The following is a 22992-nucleotide window of genomic DNA, read 5'->3' as shown; positions in this document are numbered from 1 at the left end:
CAAGTGTTTTCTTCTTTTCACGTACAAGATTTTGAACAAATTTTGCTTCATATGAATACAAAAATAGGTCTGCTAATAACGGGGCGCAATTGGTACCCATGGTAATTCCAGTAGATTGTTGGAAGACCTGGTCTCCAAAAACTACATAGATATTGTCAATCAGAAACTCAAGAATCTTTTTAATATCAACTTCAGAGTACTTGTGTGTACAATCAGAATGTTTTTTTAACAAAATAATTTTGCAAATGGCCAATGACAAGGTAAGTAAATTTACGAGTTTCATTTTTATTGTAAAAGCAGCTGTCAATGATATCAAAAAAGCCTGGACTTTAATTTATCGTGGGGAATGGTTGTATATATAAAGTTGAAAAGTCGTAAATTTTTATTTTGTTGATTTTGGTAAAATTTTGTGATTTCTAATTTTACATCTGATTTACACCACTTCTCGAATATATTGTTGCACAGTACTCCTGAAGTTTCTCCTTCACTACTGTTAATATTTATGCGAGGAGTAAAGAAAGAGGCTTGGTAGAACATTTACTGGAACCCGCTATGTATCTTTTTTTGTAAGGGCTTTTATGAAGTTTCGGAATCCAATACAGATATGGTAATTCTAATTCATGTTGGTTGTTGAGAATATTAAAAATATTCAAAACTGACATATATGATTTTGAAGAATTTCCTCCTTAAAAAGGGAGCTATGGAATTAGCAATGATAATTCTTTTTTCTCCAATTTCTTCCATTTTTTTTTTAATTTTGGAATTTTTCAAAGACATACTTTGTAGTGGAATATATTTTACACGTAGTATGAGGAAAATCGTGCGTTTCTTTGTTTTCCTCCTATCTCATCTCCTAATCAATGCTATCATGACTATGCCTACTATGCATTAATTTATAGTCAAAAGAAATTATTTCCTTGTGCAGATCAAATTTACTCTTCCATTATCATTAAAGATGCACTATCTGATTGCTACAACATTGAAAGAAATGTTTCCTTATTTAGATTTTGTACAAGGCGAATAAACTGGTAACTAAGAGTTCGGGATCGACATCCAATAAATATTAGCGCTGTATTGCGAATTTCCTCAGTGAAAAGGGTTTTGGAGCCAAGGAAATGGTTGTCAATTCTTTGCTAGCTAATCTCTTGACCGAAAGTTGAATAATACATCACCGTATGACAGATGTGGTGAGTGTGATAAATACAGATTGATGAATTTAATGTATTTCGTATACATGTAACTGACAGACTGAAAGGAATAATTTCAGGTTGTCTTAATCTTAAATCTATCCTTATATCGTGTTGTGTACTTGTGATGTGTAGTTTTTACTAATATTTGAATTCATCACATATTTAAAAATGCTATGTTCAGAATGTCTTGCTTATATTTCGTGATTTCAGAGCATCATCATTCCTGTTTACAATGGAGAGAAATGGATTGATGAATGTTTAAGGGCTGTGAGAGATCAAGATTTTAGTGGAAGCTTAGAAATATCCATTTTCAATGATGGATCAACAGTAAGTCCATCTGGATACAGTTCACTCATACATTTACACTGAAAACTCATCAAATTTTCTTCTCACTGGTTTGATTTTAGGCAGAATACATGTGTTGTAATTTCAAATGAGATTTGAATAGAATGACTGCATGAATGTGATTTGTAAAATTTACCATGTAAGTTGTTCTACATGTACATGTATATTCAACCATTGTTGCTGAGAAGTGCTAGGGATTTATAACTGTCTCAGGATTTCTGGATTATTTCAGATGCTAATTGCTTGTTTCTCTTAATACATTAAATTTTTAGGTCACCTGAGTCACTCAGGTGACCTATTGCTATCTCTTTTCGTCCGTCGTCGTCCGTCGTTCGTCGGTCGTAAACTTTTGAACATTTTCAGCTTCTTCTCTGGAACCAGCAAACCAATTTCAACCAATTTTGGCATATAGCATCTATGGGTGAAGGGGAACAAAAATTGTGAAATTCGTGGCCCCTGCCCCCCTGGGGCCTGAGGGGTGGGGCCAAAACCATCAAAATTAATGCAATCTTTAAAAATCTTCTTCTTTACTCCTGGACATCAAGCAGTCAAACTGTTGGCATGATTGTAATAAGCATTGAGCCCTCTACCAAAATTGTGAAATTCACGGCCCCAGGGTCAGGGGTTCTGGTGCTAGGGCGGGGCTATATAGATCATATAGTGAAAGTGCATTATTTCTTTGAAAATCTTCTTCTCTACTCCTGGGTATTATTGAAACAAATTGAATACATAGTTATTATAAGCAAGAGTGACTCTACTGTTATTGTGAAATTCATGGCCCCAGGGTCAGGGCTTCTGGTGCTAGGGCAGGGCTATATAGATCATATAGTGAAAGTGCATTATTTCTTTGAAAAGCTTCTTCTCTACTCCTGGGTATTATTGAAACAAATTGAATACATAGTTATTATAAGCAAGAGTGACTCTACCAAAATTGTGAAATTCATAGCCCCAGGGTCAGGGGTTCTGGTGCTAGGGTGGGGCTATATAGATCATATAGTGAAAGTGCATTATTTCTTTGAAAATCTTCTTCTGTACTCCTGGGTATTATTGAAACAAATTGAATACATAGTTATGATAAGCAAGAGTGACTCTACTGTTATTGTGAAATTCATGGCCCCTGGGTCAGGGGTTCTGGTGCTAGGGCGGGGCTATATAGATCATATAGTGAAAGTGCATTATTTCTTAAAAAATCTTCTTCTCTACTCCTGGGTATTATTGAAACAAATTGAATACATAGTTATGATAAGCAAGGGTGACTCTACCAAAATTGTGAAATTCATAGCCCCAGGGTCAGGGGTTCTGGTGCTAGGGTGGGACTATATAGGTCATATAATGAAAGTGTATTATTTCTTTGAAAATCTTCTTCTCTACTCCTGGGTATTATTTAAACAAATTAAATACATAGTTATGATAAGCAAGAGTGACTCTACCAAAATTGTGAAATTCATAGCCCCAGGGTCAGGGGTTCTGGTGTTAGGGCGGGGCTATATAGATCATATAGTGAAAGTGCATTATTTCTTTGAAAATCTTCTTCTGTACTCCTGGGTATTATTGAAACAAATTGAATACATAGTTATGATAAGCAAGGGTGACTCTACCAAAATTGTGAAATTCATGGCCCCAGGGTAAGGGGTTCTGGTGCTAGGGCGGGGCTATATAGATCATATAATGAAAGTGCATTATTTCTTTGAAAATCTTCTTCTCCACTCCTGGGTATTATTTAAACAAATTAAATACATAGCTATGATAAGCAAGGGTGACTCTACTGAAATTGTGAAATTCATAGCCCCAGGGTCAGGGGTTCTGGTGCTAGGGTGGGGCTATATAGATCATATAGTGAAAGTGCATTATTTCTTTGAAAATCTTCTTCTCTTCTCCTGGGTATTATTTAAACAAATACATAGTTATGATAAGCAAGGATGCCTCTTCCAAAATTGTGAATTTCATGACCCCTGGATCAGAGGTTCTGATATTAGGGCGGGGCTCTATTTATTATATAGTGAAAATGCATTTATGCTTTAAAAATCTTCTCTGCACCTGGGCATATCAGAGGCAAAAAGAGTAAAAGTTTTAATAAGGAAGGGTATTTTTACCAGATTTTTGAACATCAGAACCATTTGATCAAGTGTTCTGGTCCAGGCCAGGGCTCTATTAATTTGTATTCTATTGAGAGGAGTTATTCCCCTTTGCCATTTACTTGTGTTAATTAATCACTGTAAATAATGTACTTGAAAGGTTAATAGAATAAGAGAATTATGCTAGAATTTTTATTGTAAAATACAAAAAGTACTTTCGTAGTTTTAATGATCAGGTAGACTTGTAAGTAACAGATAAATAAAAATGAGACAAAAATAACTTGTCTTATTAAATGTTCATCAAAGACCAAGAGAGGCCATTGTAAGAGATTTCAACAAGGAATTAAGAGTACAGAAGCACTGATTATAAGTTTGTTTATATACTGTCTGGTGAGAGTGATAAATGGGGAACAGATTAGAACCTAATTTATGCACTGTTAATGAACACTAGACTGATTATTTTGTTGATCCTGATCACCCTATTTTTCTTGCTTTTGGGCAACAAAGCTTCACCTTTCAGTTCATTTTATACTCTATGGATCCTCTAAATTGTTGTATTATACTCAGGTGACCGTTAAGGCCTTTGGGCCTCTTGTATAGAAAGAGAACTTGTTGTGCCTACAATTTAAGTCCATTGTAGATCTAATTGAATATGATGACTTGATGGATTTTATAAATATCACACTGTAAATTTTGAATTTACAAGGTACCTGAAGGTAAAATTTATGCAAAATAACCCACTACATAGTTATCATGTTGTAAACTTTGCCCACCTAGTATATGCAAACCAGTGGCGGATTCAGGGGGTTTGGGGGGGGGGGGGGGGGGTTCGGGACACCCCCCCCCCCCCAACCCAATCAAAAAAAAATTTTTTACACCTGTCATTTTTTAAATGATATATTTCATAAATGAGACTCTATCCAAGCCCATTGTTTTACACAAAGAGCATAGGCACTCCCCAACTTAATTGTTAAAAAATATATATCTACTATACTATAAACATATGTTATGTTTATAGTACATTGTATAGTAGATATATATTTTTTAACAATTAAGCTGGGGAGTGCCTATGACAAAGAGGTGAAATATACAGCCACCAGGAGAAACCCCTTTCCGCTTGAGCGCACACAATACACAGGTATTCAATAGTACAGAGATAATGATAGTCTGTGCAGCTAGCAATGACACAAGGTCATACAGCAACAACCAAAACTGCACATAGAACTGTTTTGGTATTGTTAAAGTAATATTCTTTCAAGATTTTCTTCTTTCTTCGACAATTTAATGTGACTTTATTGAACTATGTGAATAAACTGTGGTTATTATTATTATTTTTAGAAAAAAATTAATACATCAGGGACGTATACTAGTTGTTTATGTTGTGACCTGGACCAAAAAGCACATTGAAAGTGCTCCTTTTGTAGATGGAAGCTACAATGCAATTTTAATCATGTTAAAAAGCATATCTGCAAATACATATATATTTTTAAATTACAGTTGAATGAGTTTAATAAAACCCAACTAACGGTTACAACTTTGTATCATGAATTGTGGTAAAACTGATATGTATAAAGTAGAGGTATTGATTGTTTTTCAAGCCTTTTTTTTCAAACATTGGGCTGGTAAGTGAGTAAAAAAATAGAATTAAAGAGTGCATTTATGTTAGAAATTATAATCCCCCCCCCCCCCCAATGAATAAGCAATAATTCCAACAATTTCCCAAAAAAAAAAATTAATATTTTTTCTTCGATATGAAATATCATTATTTGTTTATATTGAAAAAAAATATGAACAGTATAGTCAAGTAGTTGAAAAGAGTAATTAGGGTTTCTACACAGAATCCAAATTTTCTAAGTGTTGAGAAATTGCACATCAGTTGCATTTTGGTAGACAGAGCTACACATGCGACACATTGGACGTACATTTTAAAATGAAGTACTGTATTGGAAAATGGATATTATATATCAGAGGGCGATATTTCTGATTTTATTAGATTTTACATTAAAAAATTTTTCTAGAAAAGTCTCATTTTTTCATGTTTACATGGAAGTTAAAAATAATCCCAACACTTGATTTTTTTGTTCAGATTCTTGAAAAGTTAGGTAGGTCGGTCTTGAAAAAGAACTAGAAAAAAAGTGGCAAAAAACTAACTAATTCAGTCTAAAATACTGGAAAATGCACCATTTGGAGCCATTTTTAAAGAAAACCCCACCTATGGCAGGGGGACACCCCCTCCCATACCCTCCCCCTTCGGCCCTACGGGCCTCAACCCCCCCCCCACCCCCATGAACTTCTTGATCCTCCACTGCAAACTTTACAACATGATATAAGTACACTGTACTAGAATTAATGATTTATTCATGACACTCAGTAATAGGTTTAAACAACAACTAAGACAAAATTGTTTAATACATTGTATATGTCTTTCATTTTCAATAATACCGACACACTCATGTCTTATGTAATTGATTATACCTATGTATTTTGATACTATTTACATATGAAAGGATGAGACTCTTAACAAACTGGAAGAGTGGAAGGATATTCTGAAAGAGAAGTCATTTTCTGTCATTATTGGAGGTCATAGTTCAAATCCAAGAGGAGGCATGTCTATTTCATATACTTACAAAATCTACTTCTAACTGAATCTTTTTCAAAAAAAGAAAATTATTATTATTTAATTAAATAAATAATAGATAAAATTAAATAATACTTTTGTTTTGTTTTGTTTTTTTTTTTTTGCATGCTTTTATTTCAGAAATAAGCTTTTGTTCTGAGACAAGAGATGAGTACAATATTAGAAACTAATGTGTCTTAATTCTCTTCTTTGAAGTTGGATATGCAAAGAATCGAGCAGTAGAACAGAGTAATGGAGTCTACCTATGTTTCCAGGACATTGTAAGTTTTCTAAACAAATGTTCCCCCCTTTTTTCAGGTAAAACAATTCACTATTTTGTTCTCTATGGTATTTTAAGGATGATGTGATGTCACCTGACAGAGTGTCCAAACAGTACCAGGCCACTAAATCTGAACCTAAGAATGTAAGTGAAGCATCTCTGTAACAGTGTAATCAATATTTCACTTGCTGGCAATTGATAAAGGTATTAACTGAAAATTGGGCTGCATTCAAGATCATAGCTGCTAACCTAGCAGCTAGGTAGTAGATATCTATCTCTATTGAATGGACAGCTAGCTTAGCCACTAAATGTTAGATTTAGGAAAAAAATACATCAGTAAAAACTTATTTCTGGAACTAAAAGAGTATTTTAAGTGAAAATATATGTGTAAATTTACATTTAATTCTCTAAGATATAGAAAACAATCCCCCATTTTGTTAAAATCTTGTGTGCTGCCAAGTGGTAACTAAGGAGGCCATCTTGGATTTGGTACTTAGCATCAAATATTTATGCTAGCTCTCCCTATGTAGCAGCTGGGCTAGCATAATGATCAAGATCTAGCTTTACATAGAAGCTACGTAGCCATTACGCTCTTGAAATATCCCTAATATTTTAGAATTCCTCCAAAGTTGAGGAGTGATAGTTATCTTTTATGTAGATTGTAGGAAGCAAGTTCCACAGGGAACCAGCTGGATCTACGGAAAGGTTCACACATTGGGCTAATAATCTTACCAATATTCAACTGTATTCACAGGTAAATAGCTACACTGATAATTTACTTTACATACAGTTAATTTTATATACATGACAATAAAGAAAAGATTTTTTTAAAACTTTGGTTTGAGTACAATATAATATAATTTTTATAATGGCAAATTGTCCAAAATTCAGTATAAATTAAGGTTGTATGTTGTACAGAGGAAGAACATGTAGATTTACAATGAATAATTGCCTACATACTAACATTACAATAGTAAATATATTGTTTACAGTTCAAATATTGTCTATATTCATTTGAGAACTGTTAAAAGAAAGTTAATGGTGAAAAGTTTATGCAGTTATCTAGTGGTAATTTTGAACTAGACATTATTAAGGTGTGAAAAAAACCTGCAGGTGAAACCTCATTTGTCACCTTGCCAGGCAGATTTTCATTCTTAGTCAATACAAATTGTCTGTGTTTACAAACTTTTTGATAAATAGGTTTTAATAACCTTGCTAGTTTTCTGGAAAGAATCAGTTTGCAAGTATTTCAATTTTGTTGGCATGTGTGACAAAGAACACAGCAAAGAATTGGCAGCAACACAAAACAGCAGAACAAAACATAAGTTGGAAGTCAAAGTTGAAGTCATCTGCAGCATGTGACATGGTTTTGAATTTCCATTGGCTAACATGCTGTGCAGTTCAGTGTCACTTGCATGTTTGACAGCAATAACCAGGACAAAAACTACTCCGACAGCTTGACATGTAATTTTGCATCAGAAAGATAAACGGAATTCAATACAGTTATTTAATTTTTGTTTATAGAGACAGAAAAAAGGTGCATGATCAAGTTTTAGCTTGTTATGTAATGTGAACAATTGCTTAGTTTTCAGTGGAGGGTTGGGTATTGTGAATGATGTATTTTTGTTTGAAAATTGACACCTTTTGTGAGAATTTGGGTTTTTTCTTTTGAAGATTTACACCTCTCATGGCCCGACCCTCATCATGCCGACCTGGTTTTGTCACCGAGCAGTTTTCGACAAAGTTGGAGGCTTCAATGAGGATGGAAAAGTTGGTATTTAGTTTTGTTGAAATCTAACATAAAGGGAAAAATTCTTTCAAAAGTAAACAAATGGAAGTTTGTATAAGTACCCACCAATTTAAATGTATTTTTCAATGCTATACAATATTGCTTACTTAAAGTATACTAATCTTGTCATCCATGCATATCCAAATTGTAATAGTGATTTAGACAGTGTATGATAAATACACAGAATTCAACCTTCAACCTCCCTTCAAAGTATTTACTGTATCTCAATTCTCAAAGTAAGTGATATGTTCCTCATCTGTGATGTTTATACAGGGGGTACCAGAGGATCTGATCTTCTTCCTGCAGCACTTGGAGCTGGGAGGGGGACTACTTCGGGTGGATGCAGACCTCCTAATGTACCGGTACCACCCAGAGGCCACCACATTCTCTATTCATGAGTAAGATAACGTCATCAGCTGAATGAACTTAATGATACACAGTTACATACAATTTAAAATCCAAATGTTTTAGGCAACTTTAGAGGTGCAGCAAATATTCTACACATCAAAGTGTAGCACTGCCTTTGCACACAAATTTGGATGGCACAATATTCAAGTGTCACAATTATGTTTTTATACAAAGCCAGGATTCAGTGGCTTTGATTTTGACATCTTGATTCATGAAAAGCGGGATGCTTGTCACTAATAAAAAAGAATTGGTTTCTGTTTTTTGATGTTTATATGACTACATCTATTTTATCAATGGTGCAAAAATATCCTGTGTTTCAGAGACTCCATATGGAGGATAAGAATGGAGTATGTCCAGAAACAGGTGATAGAGAAATGGGAAACATTTACAATCTGGAATGCTGGGAAACAAGGAAGGAAGTTTTACAGATCCTTGACAACAGCCAATCAGAGGAAGGTAAGTTTTAATGAATATTTTTTTCCCTTATATATTCACATAATGCACATACAGTAAAACTTGGATGTAAAAGAACTTGCTTATTAGGAAATCTCGGTTATAAAGAAATTTTCATTAATTCCATAGAATACTTTGCACTATGTTGTATGAAGAATCTAGGTTTTAAGGAAGCAAAATCGAAGTGCCTGTGATTTCCTTGTAACAGAGCTTTACTATATTGTAGTATTTAGTATTAGGCACTAAATCCTTAAAACATTTATTAGGAGACTTTCTTCTCAAGGTTACTGTGACCTTTTAAGATGAAGCTTAATCACTTTCTGCCAAAATCTGTAGATCTTCTGACACTAAGTGTTAATACTTGAAAAATCGACTTGTACATATTTTGCAAGTTTTAACTTGCATCGTTCTCAAATAAGAGTGCATAAATAATATATGATGTAACTGTAAGTGGAGAAAGAAAAAAAAAATAGAAGTATGGTGCAGAGGTGTAGCAGATATGACTTAAAAAAAGAATACAGATGCAATATACAGAGCAATTGTAGATTTCCAGTCATACAGACATTACCTGTTGTGTATTACTCTGTTTCATATGTAAAAGTAAAAACAAGTGTGCAGAACAACCCATTTTACTGGACTGTTTGTTTTATGTTTGTTCAGTGTTTCATAGAATTTGACATTTAACAGTTAAATCAGTTTTCAGTTTAAAGACATAAATGAACAAAGTGCAGGAGAATAATTCTCTGGTGTGATTCCCAGTTTCCAAAATTACCTCTTACAGTGCAAAAAGTTAAATCATCAAAGGTGTTGTCCTGAGGCAGCTTTTTTTTGGGGGGGGGGGGGGGGGGGGGGTTTAAATAGGCAGTGGAGGAAGATGATTAATTTGATGTTAATGGCTTCATCATTTAAGCATCATTTAGGAACACATTGGAAATCCCTTAATATGGTTATACAGGTCTAAGGATTTACGATAAGCTTTCATTGGCAGGTTAAATTGACATCGTTTTGTAATGAGTTTATCCCTTTATTTTAATGAGTTTACATTTGATATTAGACGAAAATCATTTATTGTAGACTTTTTTGTCGAAGTTCATTCTGTCTCTTTCTAAGATGGACAGATGGTTGTATTTAAAAAAAATGTGTAAAGAAAAGACGACATGTTTAGTAGTGAAATAAATTGAAATTTTACTTCCAGTTGAATAAATGGAATTTTTTTTACCACTCCTGTCTCATAAAATGGAAAAAAAAAAATTAATGATAAAGATCATGAAAAACAGATAGCATCTTATTGTGAGTGAGCGATAACAATCAACTTCACCCAATCTGTTTTTTATTTTATCAGAAACTATAATGTTTAATGTAAATTTGAGTTTTGTCAATTCAACTACATTTACACATGTGAGAAAAACAGAATGACATTTTTTTTTGTCCTAGGAAATTGTTAAATGCAATTCAAGGCCATGCATTCAGAGTCCCATTCCATGAAAAATAGAAAATAGTTTTAACATTTGTAAATGTTTTTAATGGTGGAAAATGTCATACAGATATTACAAAAAAAATGAACAAAACAAAATTAAATTATTTGAATTGGACTGTTCATTCTTTGACTGTTCGTGTTTCTGTACGGCAGTCATAGGAATTTGATGCAGATAGGGAATGATAAGAAATGTCAGAGTTAATAGGTAAAAAAAAAGTAATTAATGGGACAGTTAAGTGTCATCCTACAGAGAAGTTATTTAATTATCGTAGTGATACATGTATATGGACAAAATATGTTTGAAGATATTTCCATTAAGGTGTGATAAAAATTAATTTTTATTTTTATACACAGAAATTTAAATGCCATTGGATTGGTCATGATTTAATTATCAAATTTTTAGTACTAAAGGTCAGTGACAGTGGATCATGTGCTATTTAATGTAAAGCAGATGACATTCATGTCCTGTTTATCAAGGTGCAAAAATGTAAAAAAAAAAAAAAATGTTACAGCTACAAAATTATATGCAAATGGCTTATCACAATTGAAATCTACAGCAGGTGCTTAAGAATTTAGAAAGGTAATGGATGAAAACAAGATCAGAACAATTGTATTTAAATCTCCTCTAATTTCTAGCTGGGGATATTCAGGGGCATGTGTATTTAACAAATGACCATGGTTAATATCCCCCAACATGAAAGCCCCTCCTGTGATAAGATCTAAAAATTAGATTTATCCTCCAGTTTTAAAGTTGTTGGGGCGAAACAAATGAATTGGCTACAGCTTGGTCAAGTGAAAATGGAGAGTAGATAAGTAGGCCCTTGTCTGACACGGGTTGAACTTTATCTGCACATACCTGAACTAATGAGGGTAAATAAGGTCGTAAATTTGGTCTGGTTTTGTCATTTTCAGGTGTACTGGCAAATAGTGTCATACATTACAGAGTGAGATAATGAGCTTTTTATAGAATCTTGAAATATTTTAACTAAACTTGATGGTTTTTGAAATTATTCAAGAGGAAGTTTTATATGATATGCCATTTACTGAGGGTTTGAAAGGGACTATAATATATAAAATCAATGGTTCTACAGACTTGCCACTGTCATCTGGAGGTGCATGTATATATGGGTTCTCTAATATATATATAGTAGTCATTTTTTTGTGGTCTGTATGTAATGTGTTTTTTTTCAAGTCATTTTTTTCCTGATGAATATGCTGGTATTAATTTTTATCATACTATAAATATATAAAGTGTGTGTGTGTGTGTGAAGGACAACAGCCCCACTTACAAATAACTAATTCTTGTTTTTGAACTCAAAACTGCCATTCAGTTGCTACTTAACAATTTAATTTGTACCAGTTTCCCCTATTTTTAATTTGATAATTTGACTGGTTAGGCCAAAGTTTATGTGTACATTGTGTTTTGCATTTAGATTAGAATGACCCCAAACACGTGTTGCCAAAGACCCCCCTGTATCCAAACAATTGCAGAACCAAGCTAAGGAAACAAACTGTTTTTTATTAATACTTAAACATTCATCCAAAAACTTTCTATTACCTGTCTTTTTGACCGCCACTGGCAAGCTAAAAGGACACAGGTTGGAAACACAATGCATGTCCATCTGATTTCATTTTAATTTCACCCGTATTAAATTCATAAGACTGTTTTTATACTGTGTCTAGCTAGTATCAAATGTGGAGATTTTATATTAGAGATGTTAATGGGATGCAAAGATTGAAATTTGACGATGCGTATCAATTAGGTATTCCAACTAACCTGTCGCCTTGTTAAATTCGTTGTCGGTGATGGAACACTTTTCAAAGACACCTTCAGGCCAGCCATTGTGAAATCGTTACAAAAGAGATCTTCTTAAATTATTTATATCCCTTATATGAAATTTTTCAGACAAATTTTAAAAGAGGGATTATAAAACTTAATACTAGTTCCCTATCTATTCATCACTCAGTGTCAAAATTGTATTTAGAGTTCACAACTTTATACAAACTATCAAATGATAAAAAAGCATAAAATATGATGCAGAGAAGTGGAAGATCCAAGGAACAGGGCTTTTTGAAATAAGTTCACTTTAAGACATAGTTGATTAGAACCATTCAGTGTTTTAGGAGCTTTCAAAAGAAACAAGACTTTATTTTGACAGATTATGAAGTTGAACAAGTTTATTCTCCACAGGATTTTTTTTTTTTTTTTGAATAAAAAGGGGATCAGAAAAAATTGTCTCTGACTTGGATCGCTCTGACTGAAAGATTTATTTTGTCCAAAAGTAACCTTACAATGAATTTTATTAATATGTGTAGGAGCATATGAACAAGAGCAAGTCAATACTGGAAAATCATCTATCATGCACAGAGACATACATGTACAAAAATTTTCTATTGAATTGTGGCTGCATATATAGTCTTTCATAGTCATAAAAGGAAAGCAAATCATATAAAATATAGACAGAAGATCCTAATATGATGAATGTTGAATTTTATAATTCATGCAAACACAGATGTTGTTTGCAACTTTTTACATATATTTGTTATTGCGAATTATGTCCATGTGCATATAAATTGTTGAATGAACTTAAAGCTCCCAAATTATTTTGATATCAGATGGCTGAGTTGACATTGATGTTAACTGCCAATCAGATCCTATTACGGTAGTATTTTACAGAAGTTACTCTCATATTTTCATATGCTTTCAATTTATTGTTTTTAACTTAAAAAATGCTTGTTTCAATAACAGTAGTGTATAAAGTTTTAATTATAAATGGTGGATAAATGTAGATTTGTAATGAATTGATTTTCTGAAATCTGAATAATAAAGGTCGGCCAAGTCAAGAAAAATTTAAAATTTTGTTACCATTTATTTGAAAATGCATTAAAACTAATTTTCTGATAAATCACTCTGCCCATAAATGTCTTGTATCTTAAGGAATGAGAAATATTGATGTGCAGTAGATCGCCGCCAATTGGACAGGGGGTATCCAATTTCATTAACTTTCATTCTGGTCACTTCACACTGGGCCTGTCTGGTCAAAAATTACTGATTCACCCCTGACCTTAGCGGGGACAATTGGCTGACCCTTTGGTCAGTTCTTTTGAGGTCCAGTACCCCCAAATCACAACCTGTAAAGTAAACCAATTAACTTCTTAATATTGGGTTAGCTATATAATGGAGAGCTCTAATGACAGTGAAATTATTTTGGGATATCATGAATTTGAGAGAAGATTTATGATTTTCTCACAAATGGAAAGAAAACATAAGAGCACAAAGCCAAGCTTAGACCAGTGCCTGGTTTAGGGAATAGTTGAAGGAAGACCAAGATGTCTGACCATCTGCTGGTCAGTGAGAGAAGCTCATATTACAAGCTCTGTGATCTATGGTATCTTTTTATGGTCAGAAACCATTTAAAATCTCCCCCCATTCTGCAATCTGTCTGTTCCAGTTTATCTCGCTCGGAGAGTCTTTGTGTAAATCTTTTCTCCCTCTGGAGTTTTTTAGGTCCCCCTTAAATAAGTTTTTGTCACCATATCTAAAGCCTCCTTTTGATCTATAAAGATACCTGTAAATTATTTCCTTGATAAGGTATTTTGAATGTGATTAGATTCAATTATCTCATTTTAATTCAGAAATTCCAGAACCATAAGGGACATACCAGCGTACATACATGTATGTAATATCAGCTAGAGAAAAGAAAAAAAACTGTCAATCTTTTACATTTGTGAGAATTTTGCAAGTGTTTTCTATTTCAACGAATAATTTAAAAAAAAAAAAAAAAAACGGAATGTCGGAAACTTCATAATTTATGGTAACTTCAAAGACAATTTTCAGCAGGTGAATTTAAGTTACGTACCGTTAAAAATCAACAAGTTTACCAAGCAGGAGGCAAGGGAAGTTATAAATTCAACTAAAATCTATAAATGCAAATGAGATTTTATTTTTATAAGTTTCAAATAAAATAAATATCAATTATTGTGATGGATATGGCAATTCTAAATCGGTCAAATTGAATTCTGACGGCACTAGAAAACACACAACTGAAGAAAAGTGTTTTTCAGCTATGACACATTAAATGGCAAATAAATTGATGAGCAATTTTTAAATGGACATTTTATTCGGCAGATATCATATAATGTTCCATCATTTTTTATGATTGAATGGAGTTATTTGGTGGTCATTTTATTGATGTCTGATACACTGTTCAAAGGGAAATGTGCCTCACAGAGGTTTAATGTATGATTCACAAGTCTAGAGTAAATGCAACGAGCCATTTTATTTCCAATTAAGTATTGCAGTGAAAAATGGACTTTAATAAAAGCAAGTTTTGAGAATGTTTACTTCTTTATTTGGCAAGTTTATACACATGTTAATGACAAATGAAAGTGAAGGAGAGGTGATCTACTGAGTATGTTATTATTATCAGCATTCATGTAACTATTAAGGTTTTAATAAAGTTTTTAAAAGTTTGAGATTTAATGATATTGAAATGGTTTGGATTGCTTTGTTGGACTTTTTATGATGGTTTTACATTAAGGAATGCATTAGTCTGGAGATTTAGTTCTGATTGAATGTATTGAAGTTGTTTAAAATATATGTGATTGGAAATGAATTTTGTTGAAGTTTGATGAATTTGTGAAATTGAAAATTGGTTCAAAAATTCATGTAAATGATATCATTTCTTTTTTTTTTAAGTAAGGTGTATGCTGTCTCTTTTTATGATCAAAACATCTGCTTTTTGCACATATTATACTTTTTAAATGTAAAAAATATCAACTCTTATATTTTTTCTTTTTGATGTAAATTGTTGTTGTAGCTATTTCTGATTTAATTCTGCTTGGATTTCAATCTTTAATGCAGGCAGTCACTTTGTAAAACTTACAGTCGTGTAATATCATTCACAAAACAGATTTCATTTGTTCTGAACTAAAATTTGAAGTATACTAGTGTATGTAAAATTAAAAAAGTGCTTTTTGTAACATGCATATAATTTACAAACCTATCTTACTTGTGTGTGTGAGGTAGTGGTGGAGGAAGGGGTAGAATTTGAAAGCATGAATCAGATGGTAAAAGAGAAATTAAAAGAAAATGAGTTTGATGTGGAACAAAATGATTGGAAACTAAAGAGAGGAAGCTTGATTTACTGAGGTGAATGGTGTACACACCAAATGCTTAATTTATACTGGATAAAAAAGGGATGGAAACTTTGCACAGTTGAAAATTTTTGTATACTATAGGAATATGTGACCTAAGAATGGGGTCATGACCTTGACCTCAAGTTAAAGCTGTTGTTCCTTACCTCATTATGATTATAATGCATTAAAATCAGCAATCCAAAGAAGAAATTAAGAATAGAAAGTTTAGGGTAATGTTGTCTGTAGAGAAAACTGTCAAGATACAATCTCTATGATCTTGACCTTAAAGGCTCAAGACAAAACAAAAATGATTGGTATTTTGTTGTGAATTTTCAACTAAATCTAAAGATCTTGAGATAGTATTTTAGATTCCTTCAAAATCATTCATCTGTATTTATTCTCCTTTAAAAGTTCTAGAAGAACCGTAATCAAGAAAAGCAGATCATTTTCAGAGTCAACAAAAGTAAAAGTGATTTCTGGTGACAAAGTTGTTTGAAATGCTATTCATGTAATTGTAGTCATTAAAGTTGTTCCACATCTTTTCACTGATGCATAAATATTTGACATCTATGTGAAACAATTTTAATCAAATTTCAAACTGTACTTTAGAACACAAAAGATTTTATTGAGCCATGATGAATGTCAGAAACAAGGTTTAAGTTGCCATTGTGAACCTCATTTGCCAGAGTAGGTGGTCTGACTTTTGTTAGGTTTATTGTACACCTATGATAGGACATTGTCTGACTATGTTCCGAGGACAAGTCTAACAAGGATTTTGCCTTCTTTAGACTGACCTTTGACATATACTTGTCCATCAAGTGCCCTTAAAAGAATGATCAGCAGCTTTTGTATTATATTATTTTAAGATGCTAAATTTAACTTCTAAATAAAGATTTAGAACAAGTATGTTGTATAAAAGACTATAAATAAGCATATATCATTCTCTTTATGAAAAAAAAAATTGGTAATTTAAAAATAGATCGCAGTTTGGGTGCATATTTTGATTACCTTATTGTAAATTAAATCAAACAAGTACATGCAGACAGTTCTAATATTCTGTGGATGTTGTACTGAGCGTATATTATTCTCCACAGGTTGCCACTTTCTGTGATGTTGATCCCAAGAAGATCAGTTGTGGAGTCTATACATATCATGAATCTAAGGTACAAAGAATATATAGAGAGAGAGAGACAGAAAGAGAGAGAGAAAGGGGAGGGGGTTGCAGAATGATAATTGGCCATCACAAATTAATGAAACTGCTGGTCAGTAGTTCATAAATTTCTGTGTCCATAAATAGACATCATTCAAACTGTATGTAAATACAAATGTAAAATTTACTTCTGTCTAATGAGCCCTTAATAATCTAGTTTTTGTAATGGTGGTGGATTTTTCTTGAATCATTTTATCAAGTAGGTTATTGAATTGATTGTTTTATTGTAAAATTTGAGTTTCAATTCTATATCACATTCTTTTTTTAAGCAATGAATGTTAAGTCTAATAATTTTGTATTGATTAATATTTGACTCTGTGACATCAGTCATACCCAAAGTATGACTGAAATCAAGAACCATCTCTGATCTGATAATTATGTATAGTCCAAGGTGTCATCTTGTGTTATAATTTATCTGAAAAAAATTAATAATGAAAGGAAAAACATGGATTTCTTACCAAATTTCACCTCACAAGAGTATGTCATATATCTGCTTGAGAAAAAAAATCAGTTATCTGGACAACTGGTTTCTGCAAGAAATGTTTACTTTATAATGTTACAACATGAGCAGAAATTCCTAACTGTACACCACTTTAATTTAGGGTTAAATAAATTGTTTGTTCTAAAATTTTCAGGAATTCAGGAGAATTCCCTTACAAAAAATTGTTTAAGTACACAGGCACTTGACATTACATATTTTTCTTATTAAAAAAATATAACCCCATACATAATAATTAGCTGTGGGGTTATATTTTTTATACAAGAAATATATGTAATGTCAAGTGCCTGTGTTTTAGTGCTATGATTAAATGACATGATGAACTCAAAAAATGTAAAAGATAAAGGTTTACTGACTTTGGACTAAATGGATGTAATTAGAGATCTTCAGAAAAGCTAGGACAGTGTTGCTGTGAGGTGTCAACATAAACACATTTCTATCAAATTAAAAGCCTATGAATCCCTCTAAGCACCAGCTTCATATTTTGTAAGGAATAGCTTTGAATAGATTTATTACAATAAAAATATTCATATTTCACCAAAAACTGCAGGGGGTTGTTAAAACTTGTGATCAAGAAATAATGACAGGAATTTTGAATAAAGCACTGGACATGTTTGAAACAGGGGTTTGATGAAAAGTTGACTTCTGGTTCGGTGATTGACAATGGTCTGCCTGCAGACTCTGTTTCTACCAAACACAATGCAATGCATTGTCATGGTGTTCAATATCAAACAAATATTTGGAGGCTCATTTCATGAGGCACCAAACTCTGTCTGATCTTGTCCAGAGGCGGCCATTGTTCTTTTGTGGAAACTTAACATTAAGAGATCACAATGAGCGACATTTATGTCAGCGAAGAAAAAAAAATGCCAACTAAATTTGGTTAAACGTTGTTGAGATTATTGTACTAGGTGCCCCTCAGTGTTTGCTTAGATCTTTCCATTATCACACAAGTATTGACAATTCATTACAAATAAATCTTTGATTGCTTCTATACTCTGTTTGCAGACGGACATAAAACCCACAGTTCCAATTGTTCATTTTCAATCCGCCAAGCCACCATTTATTATCTGCATAAAATTGGTAAGAAACGTGCATGTCCTGTTAAACTAATTACAATTTTTACACTTGTAATTTGTGTATCAATTTTAAACCCAATAAGGGAACAAAAGTTCCAATTACTGTCAAAATGTTTGCTGTCCAATTTATTCTACATTAGTGCAATTACAAATATGTGAATATAATGAAGATATATCTAGTAAATTGAAGTTCTCAACAATTGGGCCCATATTCCAGTAGCTACCAGTAGAGGTGTTTCCAGAAAGCTTACTGAAAGGAAATAATTATTGATATATAGTTGCATGGACATAAATACAACCCTGAAACATCCTGAAACTCTAGCTGAGTTAAAGTTCCCAAACTGAATATCAAACAAGAATATTGTGCCATTTTAGGTTTGTTAGGGGACAATGTTATTTTGTTCACAATTTGTTTGAATTAAGAGATTTTATTTTCATCATATCTTAAAGGACTTATCGCATGATCTTTCAAAAATCGTAATTTTATGAAAAATATTATCTACAACCTTGTTTATTAAAATACTGAATAGAATAAACGTTGTTGAAAGCATATTTTAAGAGATATTAGGAGTTGAAATTCAAATATGGCAATATGCATATTTCAGTCGGATTTCGGCGAAATACTGCTCTGACGTCATAGGCGACAATTCAGTGATAGAGAGATGAGAATATGCACACTAATTACGGAGTTATCAACAACAAATGCAGCTTAATTACGAAAAATGCTGAAAAAATTAATGCCTAACGTGCTTCTCAATTACTATAGAAACATTAACTAGTTCTATGGTATAAGGCTTCTGAGAAATTTTCGTTTTTTATTCCAAACATTTAGAAACTGTAGCTTTGAATACGGCAATGTTTCGTGATCGGGAAATTATTTTTCAAGATCGCCATCCTTTAAAAAAACATATGAAGACTTGCATAAATTAATATTATGTTAAAAATAAAGAACAACAAAGTTATATAGTGTTAAATTTGTGAATCAAATAAGTAAATACGTGTGATAAGATGACAAATCAAATCGTATTCTGATGGCGAGTTTCTTCGTCTTCGCCGCGTCTCCCTCGCTATCGTCGATGCTATTTAAATACAATGTAAACAGATTTTTCTTGCTGCAATTCTAACATATAAGGTTGGATATTCAATTTCATATCGATAAAATAAGCGATTTGGTCATCCACAACGCAGAAAATTCAGGTTGTATCGCGTATATTTTCGTAAGATTAACGTGGAGCTGATCAGCCATTGTCGCCTTTGACGTCAGGTAACGGGACGTTTCGCCCCTATTGACGTTTCGCGCCGAGACGTTTCGCGCCAAATTTAATCTACATTGTCTACGATATATTACGATGTTTTAAGATAAATATTTATATATAAGGTTAATATTGACTGTGTTAAAAAAAGTTCTAAGGTTACTAAAAAACTTTTATGTTTTAAAAGTTGTTGAAAATAGGCTTATACCATAATTAAATGTATAATTATCCATGTGCAGATATAATTATGTTTATTCAGCAATCATAATTGTCTGATTCAGTTTTGTAATTAGGGTGTTATAACTATAATTTGGAGATTCTTCATCATGTCAAGATAAAGAGGAGAATTAAATTATGAGACGGGTGTCAAGTTCATTTTACCGTTGCTCAATAGCTAGGATGCACACTGACTCCAATTTTCTTTGCGATTTTGAGTAATGCTATATAAGCATGATAAGTTCTTATTAAAAATATACTTCTCAAAAAAATCTTTTCATATAACTAATTTCAAAAGTGACATTTCTATGCCTGTTACATCAAAATAGATATTTTTTTCTTTTAAATCATCATGTCATTAAAATAATCACGAGTTGCTGTTTTCTCACATCATAAAAAAAATATCAGGTCATTTAGAAATATCTTCTTTTTTTTAAATAACAGGAATTCATTAAAAAAAAATCAGGTCTGAAATTTTTTTTTTAAATTTTAGTGTGGTTATGGGCGGGCCGGGGGGGGGGGGGGGGATATACAGTGAAGTCGCCAATTACGGGTTATTGATTTAACCAATGGATTGGATTTATATAGCACAGTACAAAAGTTATTAAGAAGTTAATAATTGCTGTTAACAAGTGATAATTACCACATAATTGATTAATTGATCTTCGGCGCGAACCGTCTTGGGGCGAAACGTCTCAGCGCGAATGGTCTTTCGGGGCGAACCGTCCCGCACTCTTGACGTCACAGGGTCACGTGATCGCTATCTAATTAACTTGGATTTTTAAATCAGGGGTTTTCATTTGAGTTAATAATTGATTAACTACCGCGATTTATCTGCAGTAAAAACACAAAATTTTAAACTGTGGTCATAAGGAACGTTTTATGCTTTTAATTTCAAATAATTTAGAAACATGCAATAAGTCCTTTAAGAGGGGAGTTATAAGATGAATTGTTCTACAAGAATCAAATAATTTCAAATACATGTAATACACCTATACCAAAATTTAATACCAAGTTAATAATTCCAAATTTTTCATAATTCAATGTTTCTGGCATTGTGACTTTTATCAAGATACATGCAACTCTCAGTAAGCATGTTCAAAGTGAGAAATTTGACCGAAACTGGTATCAGATATTTCAACCACATTCCAAGTAGAACTCTTCTAGTTGCACAAATAACCCTCCTTTATTGAAAGCAAGTATTATTAATTTACATAGGTACAAGGATATATCTCTACTCTTTGCTTGATTCAAAAAATTAGGCCATCTTTTAAAAAATGTTTGTTTTCCCTCTCTGGACTCCGGAATTTCCCTAGAAAATTCAACATCAGCGCTGAATTTTCTAAATTTACTGAAAAGAAGATGCTAATACAATCAAAATATTTGTTGATGGGATGAAAAAATTCAGGAATGAATTTTAAAAAAATTTATCATTTCCTAGAGGTTTAAAAAAGTTTTGAGTCGGGACAGTTTTAGTAAGGAGAGGGCAAAAAGAATTTTTTTTAAATATGGCCTTTGTCTTTTCAAACTTAAAACTACCAAAACTCATTTAATAATTTTTGATAAATTAATTATTAATTGCAGCTTATATTTGCCATTCTGAATTAATTACAGGGCTTAACAGGAGGTGAATTTGAAAAGAATCTTGAATCACTGAATCTCAAAGAAGGAGTTGATTTCTTCCATTTCAACTAGGGAAAAAGGAAGGAAGTGGGCAGTGCGACTAGCCAGGGATTTTGACTTCAGACTAATGATGGAATATAAGCTGGACTTTGTTTAAATGGTGATTTATGCACAACAGTTAAATACAGTAAAACACACTTTTAACAATGTGCCAGGGATTGATAATTCTCCTTCCTCATAAACATAATTCGTTATGTCCATCAAGTTCACAGTACATTTTTTAATAACCACGGGGAAGGAAAATCACTTAGCTGTATGTATGAATTTATTTTAAGCTTTAACACTTTTACTGCAAATGAATTTAGAGACTAAAATGCAACAAAATCTTATTTAATTGATTTTAGTGCATAATTTAAGATTGATTTAAATACACAAGTTAAGGTTGATTTCAATACACAAATTTAGGTTCATTTAATACACAAATTAAGATGTCTTAAAAGTTTGTACATGTGTTATGAAGAGGACCATTAGACATTGCATGTCCTTACAAATTACATTTTTCTTGACACATTATTCTTTCATGAAGTGATTTCAGTGCAGTATGGATTAAGATACTGATTCAGCATTAATGATTTTTCACATTGAATCTTCGTTAATCAATCCCAAAGCAGAGTCAAAAGGAAAGATACATGTATATTCAAACATCTGCATCATTAACTTTGTTCAGCTATTGCACATGAAAATATTTTAACCAATTTTCTTAAAACATCTTGAAATTCTGTATTAAGTATATTAGCTAGAACACTATACTGTAGTAAACTTATGGGAAAAAACAGTTCGAAAAAATTTACTGTTACTGTACTATGTTGCAATTGGCTTTATACAATTGAAATGTTATTAAAGTGTATTACTTGACTTGTTAAGTTTAAAATAAGTATTCTTTCAAATGCGGTTTTTCTGTAAAACATGGGAGATGATGTTACATGTACTTCCTCCCATCTTTAGTGGAGGGAGAAATGGTGTTGATATCTCAAACTGTGTTAAAGTATTCAAAATGAATCTTTTCAAAATAAAACTTGAGGGAAAACAAAATCCTTAGTTGTGTGTATTTTGCCTTTTATATTGGATTGCCTGCCATAACACATAAATGTACCCTGTCTCCTATATGAAGTTTCAAAGATCACTTTTGTGTGAAACAATCAGAGACAATTGTTTGATCAAGTACATCCTTTATAGATGTATTATTCCAAGAACTTGCATATTATTGGATAAAATGTGCAGGTGTCATAACAGTACTTCAGTTTGAGGTTCACGTCAAAACATGGCTGACGCAAAATAA

At 32.4% G+C, this 22992-nt stretch overlaps 1 protein-coding gene across 1 annotated transcript; it reads left to right on the top strand.

Moving 5' to 3' along the window:
* The first annotated feature begins 1109 nt into the window (after window positions 1-1109).
* Window positions 1110-22745, top strand: LOC133184405 (UDP-GlcNAc:betaGal beta-1,3-N-acetylglucosaminyltransferase-like protein 1). Its single transcript, XM_061319469.1, has 12 exons — window positions 1110-1187; window positions 1401-1517; window positions 6118-6214; window positions 6444-6508; window positions 6586-6651; window positions 7166-7261; window positions 8182-8277; window positions 8570-8694; window positions 9025-9160; window positions 16868-16936; window positions 18491-18565; window positions 21645-22745. Exons 1-12 carry the CDS (start codon window positions 1176-1178, stop codon window positions 21723-21725), a joined length of 1035 nt encoding a protein of 344 aa, XP_061175453.1. The 5' UTR covers window positions 1110-1175; the 3' UTR covers window positions 21726-22745.
* Window positions 22746-22992: the final 247 nt, after the last annotated feature.

The sequence above is a fragment of the Saccostrea echinata genome, unplaced genomic scaffold (genome assembly GCF_033153115.1).
Source record: "Saccostrea echinata isolate AGI-Se365-2 ecotype Australia unplaced genomic scaffold, CSIRO_AGI_Sech_v1 ptg000010l, whole genome shotgun sequence".
In the NCBI taxonomy this organism is placed as follows: domain Eukaryota; kingdom Metazoa; phylum Mollusca; class Bivalvia; order Ostreida; family Ostreidae; genus Saccostrea; species Saccostrea echinata.
The sequence above is the reverse complement of the archived record's forward strand: the minus strand, read 5'-3'. Positions and strand labels throughout refer to the sequence as shown.